This window comes from Procambarus clarkii, chromosome 15, assembly GCF_040958095.1.
Source record: "Procambarus clarkii isolate CNS0578487 chromosome 15, FALCON_Pclarkii_2.0, whole genome shotgun sequence".
Taxonomy (NCBI): Eukaryota; Metazoa; Arthropoda; class Malacostraca; order Decapoda; family Cambaridae; genus Procambarus; species Procambarus clarkii.
Window position 1 is genome coordinate 35,424,147 of NC_091164.1, and position 7,272 is coordinate 35,431,418.

Consider the following 7,272-nt stretch of genomic DNA (forward strand, 5'->3'; position numbering starts at 1 on the left):
AGTGCCACATTCTTGTCACTGTGTATTGCCACATTCTTGTCACTGTGTAGTGCCACATTCTTACGCATACTATACAGACTCTGACAAGCTCACCTCCTCACCAAGATACACCTATACCAAGCCCTAATCCGCCTCTCATATAACATAAGCCCTATATCACATATTTACTAATTCATATTCAACATATTGACTTTAAGCATTATGTCATATATGTGCTGTCTTGTGTGAGAACGGGTTGGGGGCTTGGTGCAGCCCACAGGAGTACACACACCTCCCCTGGTAACTGTCATATGTAAAGCATGGAGGTTTGCAGGTAGGACCACCAGGAAGAGCTGTTGGCGTTCTCGCAGTGGTCAGGACCACCGGCAGCAGCATCAGCAGGAGGAGGCAGACACATGGGAACTGTACCTTCATGGTGTGTAGGACAGCAGCAGTGTGGCTCAGGCTGTCCGGTGTAGAGTGGTCTAACAGTGTGTGCGCTCCTGCTGAAGTCAGAGGCAATAATGCGCACCTTGCTCTCCGCCATATACTTATATACGCCCTCACACCCTGTCCCCCCACCACTGATACTTGCCACTGTTCACCACCTCAGAGTATATATACTCCCCCACCTGTCCACCCACCACTGATACCTGCCACTGTTCAATCAACCAATCGGTTGTACAGGTAAAGTGTGAGTGGGAAGTGTGAGACAGATGGAAGAACAGTCTGGAGAGGAAATGCGTCAGTAGAAGAGAGTAATGCCGGGGCTTGACGCAGCTACTGGTCTTGTAATCAGGCTATAGGTCCACCCAAGCGTCGAGGAAGTCACAATGGTACCGAAAGTCCCGACCAGCCATCATAAGATTTTTTTTTAAATGGAGGGGGAGGGGGCTGGTCCCGGTGGACTGACTGTCCAAGTTATACAGTTAAGGGTTAGTGGCAAGTTATGTGGTTAGTGGCATATAATATATACAGTGGAGCGGGCGGTGGGTGTTGTGGTATGTTGAGAAGGTTGTCAGCGTTCATGCGTCTGAGTATTGTGTTGGTGAGGAATGTGTTGTGGTGGTGGTGGTAAGTGTCTGTGTATCTGTTTGTTGGCCAGGTGTTTCCAGTATATGTTTTAGGGTGGCGTGTTGGCCCTGAGGTGGAGGCTGCCATCCGTGACGAAGTCGTCCTAACGGGTGTCGTATATACACCTCAGAGCTTTGTTTTGGATGCGTTGGAGTTTTGTTTTGTTTGAGTGTGTGTGTGTGTACTCACCTTTTTGTACTCACCTATTTGTGCTTGCGGGGGTTGATCTTTGGCTCTTTGGTCCCGCCTCTCAACTGTCAATCAACTGGTGTACAGATTCCTGAGCCTACTGGGCTCTAATATATTTACATATGAAACTGTGTATGGAGTCAGCCTCCACCACATCACTGCTTAATGCATTCCATCCGTTAACTACTCTGACACTGAAAAAGTTCCTTCTAACGTCTCTGTGGCTCATGTGGGTACTCAGTTTTCACTTGTGTCCCCTTGTTCGCGTTCCACCAGTGTTGAATAGTTTGTCCTTGTTTACTTGGTCGATTCCCCTGAGGATTTTGTAGGTTGTGATCATGTCTCCTGTTATAAATATGAGTATGTTCTGTGGGGGGTTCTAGTATTAAATGGATGTAGGGGCAGTAGTTAGAATAAAGATGTATCTCTAGCAGTGGAGATCAGTAAGGCCCGGTCCCCAAATAAAAATAACATCAGTGAATATTAATTGGCTACCAGATAATGTCAGTCTCGAGGTTGATCATAGATCTCCTGCACAGAAATAATGGATACTCCTTTAACTAATTTATTAACCCCTTAACAACCCCCCCCCCCCATATACATTCACACCAATAACAATAATAATAATTACTTTACCACACTATCTTAAGTTAAAAGCCTTGGTCTACATAAGCAGGATACAAGGTTTACACTGAGAACAAGCTAGGGTAGGTTATCTTGAGGTTATCTTGAGATGATTTCGGGGCGTTTTAGTGTCCCCTCGGCCCGGTCCTCGACCAGGCCTCCACCCCCAGGAAGCAGCCCGTAACAGCTGACTAACACCCAGGTACCTATTTTACTGCTAGGTAACAGGGGCATAGGGTGAAAGAAACTCTGCCCATTGTTTCTAGCCGGCGCCTGGGATCGAACCCAGGACCACAGGATCACAAGTCCCGCGTGCTGTCCGCTCGGCCGACCGGCTTTACCGGGTAAAGTACTACTAGTGAAGAACTTGAAGCTTGAGTCAGCTTAGGGTAGGGAGACCACGTGGTTCCACTGGGACCCCTTTAGAATAACTAGGCATATAAACACTAGGAACACCTAATTCATACAAAGTATAATACTCTACACATTAGAACAAGCCTATGCCAGACAATGTGGACACAATACAGTATACTTATCTTGGTAATTAGACACAGAAATAGAGACACGAGGTAGAGGAGGAAGTTCTTTTCACCACAACGGCAGCCCAGAGAAGGCAGACCATCTCCATCTCCTTCCTCAGCTGCCTCGCTGCCGGCAGATTACCCAACTAATTGTACAGCAGCCCTATATCCAAATTTACTCAGATCTACTTTAATACTTTCTAATCATATGTAAACATAGTTGATGCCTATTTATTTACTTAATAATCAACCCCAAGCTCAGTCTTTAAATGCTCTTTGAGAAACAAGAATCGTCTTACATCTGGCAGGGAAGATACAAACAAATACACCTCGCCATGCGTCCCACTACTATAAGATAGTTTATTTAGCTCAATTTGACCTCTGGTTTCCAAATGACGAACCCAGGGTCGTAACATCTCCCCTTACTCTTCTGTCTTCCAGTGTCGTAAGGTGCATTTCCCGCAGCCTTTCCTCGTAACTCATGCCTCTTAGTTATGGGACTAGTCTAGTGGCATACCTTTGGACTTTTTCCAGCTTCATCTTGTGCTTGACAAGGTACGGGCTCCATGCTGGGGCCGCACACTCCAGGATTTGTCTTACATATGTGGTGTACAAGATCCTGAATAATTCCTTACACAGGTTCCTGAATGCTGTTCTGATGTTTGCCAGCCTCGCATATGCCGCAGAAGACGTTATTCTTTTTATGTGGGCTTCAGGAGACAGGTTTGGTGTGATATCAACTCCTAGATCTTTCTCTCTGTCCGTTTCACTAAGTACTTCATCTCCTATTCTGTATCCTGTGTCTGGCCTCTTGTTTCCACTGCCTAGTTTCATTACTTTGCATTTACTCGGGTTGAACTTCAACAGCCATTTGTTGGACCATTCACTCAGTCTGTCTAGGTCATCTTGTAGCCTCCTACTATCATCCACAGTTTCAATCCTCCTCATAATTTTTGCATCATCGGCAAACATTGAGAGAAACGATTCTATACCCACTGGGAGATCATTCACATATATCAGAAACAGTATGTGGTTGACGTGTATGTAGGCGAATATTATGTTGAATGCGTCGCGTGTCGATCTCTGGGGTCTGAACCTAAAGTGATTTACTGTTAGTTAGTTATTGTCTTCCAAGTGGTGTCCGAGTCTGAGGTTCATTAGTCTTTCGAAGACTTTCCCAAGAGTTTCGAGTAGGCTTATTGGCCTGTAGTTCTTGTGGTCAGTGTGTGGTTTGCCTGGTTAAGGGATGAGGTTCGCAGTTGCTTTACTGAAGAGGACTGAGAGGTATCCAGAAGCAAGGGATCAGGAATTGCGTAGAGGCTTTGCGTGGGAGTTTAGTAACATCTTCTTGACCTGGTCTGTTGTCGGTGTCGTAAGCGTTATCTCAGAGTCTAGGATGTTGGTGTCAATGTGTCGTTCTGGTGCTGTCTGGTCTGCGTGTTGGCTGATCCATGTTGTGGCTGTGTATGTTTGGACCTGCAGTTGGGGGTGCGGGTGAAAGTTTGTCCGCCAGTGTTGGTGGAAAACGTTTATTACCTCTGCTGCGTCTGTAATGTGCCTGTTGTTATGAATAATGTGTTTGAAAGTGGTGGAGTTACTTCCCCTGAGGTAGGCAATGAGTCACAATAACGTGGCTAAAGAATGGTCCAGGACGGACATACGTCGGCGTCCCTGCACCTTCTAGTGTGTGGTCTGGTCAACTTACTTCCCCTGACTTTCTTTTATGACGTTCCTGAAGTCTTGGAGATTTGCTTCCTGTGTTGTTCTGCTGTTTTGACAAGACGTGTTCAGTGTTTGGCGTGATCATTGTCTCGCCTGGTGAGTATATGTGATGTCGCAGTATAGTGAGGTCCCAGAGTACTGGGCCGTGTCTGTGTTGGTTTGTGTGAACCTTGCATGGTAACAGGTGAGAAGTCTCTTGGTCCGCACGGAGTGGAAAATCTTGCCATTGTTCACCACCTCAGAGTGTATATACCCCACCCCTCTGTCCCACCCCCACCACTGATACTTACCACTATTCACCACCTCCTAGTATATATACTCCCCCCACCACTGATGCCACTTTTTTCAGGGATATTCCTGCGCGGACCCTAAGCCTCTGGCTGGCCCACAAAGTGTTTCTTGTTTATGTTTTACTTGGGCGGAGTATGAGTATTTAGGACTAGTATGTTCGCTTCAGTAGGATTATGCCCCATAATTTTTATACCTCCTCCCCCCCCCCCCCCCCGACACTGATACTTGCCACTGTTCACCACCTCATAGTATATATTTACCTGTTTACCTGAGTTTGCCTAAGTTTACTTGAGAGCCACTAGCACTAATGGCCTCCATGACGACAGGAAGCCGGCGGCCTGTCGAAGGTCCCCTCATTTGCCTTGATGATCTTTTCCAGCTGTACTTAAACGTTAACAGAGTTTTGTCATTTAGGGCATCGGCGGGTAGGCGGTTCCATGGGATTATGACCCCGTGGGTGAAGAAGCTGCTCCTGTTCTCAGTCCAACATTGTGGCTTGTTGAGCTTGAAACCGTTGCTCCTTGTTTGTGTTACATCTGACCTTTTGAAGAAATTATCAGGATGAACATCCTCCAAATTGTTCAGTATTTTGAACGTTTCACTGAGATCCGCCTTGTCATGCCTGGTTTGCAGTGTTGTTAGCCCTGTGGCCCTCAACCGTTCCTGGTATGAGAGATGACTTAGCTCTGGAATTATTTTTGTTGCCCGGTGTTGCACCTTCTCCAGAGCAGCTATATCCTACTGAAAATGAAGTCTTCTTCCCCTTCTGTCAGAGTATATATACTTCCCCCACTTCTTCCATTAAGATAAATTCATTTATTTTCCTCCTTAGCTACTACTCCCTGCATGAAATATATTTGTAACCCGCTAGGTTTCACGCCTGAGCCTAGCAGCCTGGCACCCATGCAGTTTGTGGGAAGGGACGTTGGACTAGGATACGTCCCAGCGATTTCCCTTTTCCCCACTCCAAAAGTGGCGGCTTCTTAGGGAAATGGTTCGAGGCTGGGTGCTCGCCACCAGTCGCCTCGAGCCATTACCGAAGTTTATTCAATTCATGAATGGAGTTTGCTCCTGTCGGAACATAAAGGGATGGCAGCATTAATCTGTCCATTTATTTATTTGGTTTATCCAGTCGTTGTAAATCACTCCTCCGAATCCTCTCAAGTTTTATGAACGCTTCCAATTGTGAGTTCAGAATACTGCCGGTACCTAAAGAAATCCAACAAAATCTGACAGAATTCTACCTTTTTTTCCTGCAGCCGATCTATTATAGAATAGTTTCATAGTGAGGAATAGATTTCTTTTCTTGGTATTGTCACGTTCTACCTCCGGGATCGTGATCTGGTTATAAGTACCTGTGTCTGCAGAATGTCAACGCCCTTAAGTCTGTAGCTATCTACCTTCTGAAGCCCAATTACCAGCTTTATAATTGTTATCCCACCTCTTGAGATGTCCGGTGACTTTCCGGAGGTTTGGCTTCATTTTTCTAGATAGAATTACGTGAAGAGCTGTCAAAAGTTAACGAAACTGGTCCTCTAAGTCTGTCAACTTGAGCGTCGCCTTAAGCTGCGGTTTTACTGGACGGAGGTACCTCTAAGGCTTCACTGGACGGAGGTACCTCTAAGGTTTCACTGGACGGAGGTACCTCTAAGGCTTCACTGGACGGAGGTACCTCTAAGGCTTCACTGGACGGAGGTACCTCTAAGGCTTCACTGGACGGAGGTACCTCTAAGGCTTCACTAGACGGAGGTATCTCTAAGGCTTCACTGGACGGAGGTACCTCTAAGGCCTCACTGGACGGAGGTACCTCTAAGGCCTCACTGAACGGAGGTACCTCTAAGGCCTTAATGGACGGAGGTACCTCTAAGGCCTCACTGAACGGAGGTACCTCTAAGGCCTTAATGGACGGAGGTACCTCTAAGGCCTCACTGGACGGAGGTACCTCTAAGGCCTTAATGGACGGAGGTACCTCTAAAGCCTCAATGGACGGAGGTACCTCTAAGGCCTCACTGGACGGAGGTACCTATAAGGCCTCACTGGACGGAGGTACCTCTACTGCCTCACTGGACGGAGGTACCTCTAAGAGTGGGAGGTAACTCTTGATCGTCTTTGCATTTTATTCTAAAACTTGTATTTATTCATTGTTGGCTCCCATTCAGTGTTGATTATCGTCGTTACCTCCGAGGTGAGGTCTTCCAGGGCGTGTCCCGTGTCTTACCTTAGCCATCATGCCACAGAAGTGAGCCCCTTCCCCTGGACAACAGTCTCCTTCCTGGCACCTCGGACATGACGGAGGGTCCCGGTAGTAGTCGGGTTCGTTCTCGACGAAAAATCGAGAATTCCGGTTTAGAACAGAAATAGTTAGCCACATATCCTTTCACCTAATGTCTCTGTTCACTTAGCAGTAAGTAGGTACTCAGGAGTTAGTCAGCTTGTCGTGGGGTTGTATCCTGGGCAGGGTTGTAATTCGACCTTTGAGGGGAAACCTCAATATAAGACTACCGTGTATGAATACACTCTGGCTTCCTGTCCCCCGACACAATGAATTTCTATTATAAAATTATATGATGAGCTCTGCCGTCTTCTGTTTTAAAATCTGTTTCCTGGTTGTCTGCTTCCTGTTGCAGCTTGTCCATTGTGGTGCGGTTGGTCTCGGCTCCACACTGGCTCCTGTAGCTTCCCACGGACCCATCGCCTCCCTCCTGCCTCCTGCCAGCCGCCGTTGTCTCCTAGTCCTCCTGGAGGCTCTAGTTACCCGCCACTGTCTCTGTCACAGACTTCATGGGGTCCATTCCTCTTCCAGCTGCCAAAGTTCTCGCGGCTGGGATCTCTCCGTCCGTTGCTGCTGAAGTCTCTCATCCACTTCTATCAC

General features: G+C 47.1%; 1 protein-coding gene across 1 annotated transcript; it reads right to left on the bottom strand.

Moving 5' to 3' along the window:
• Positions 1-5,961: 5,961 nt before the first annotated feature.
• On the bottom strand, positions 5,962-6,627 carry LOC138365073 (putative uncharacterized protein ENSP00000383309). The gene is made up of 2 exons (XM_069325181.1): positions 6,619-6,627; positions 5,962-6,423 (listed from the first exon to the last, which is right to left on the bottom strand). Exons 1-2 carry the CDS (start codon positions 6,625-6,627, stop codon positions 5,962-5,964), a joined length of 471 nt encoding a protein of 156 aa, XP_069181282.1.
• Between the last annotated feature and the right edge of the window lie 645 nt (positions 6,628-7,272).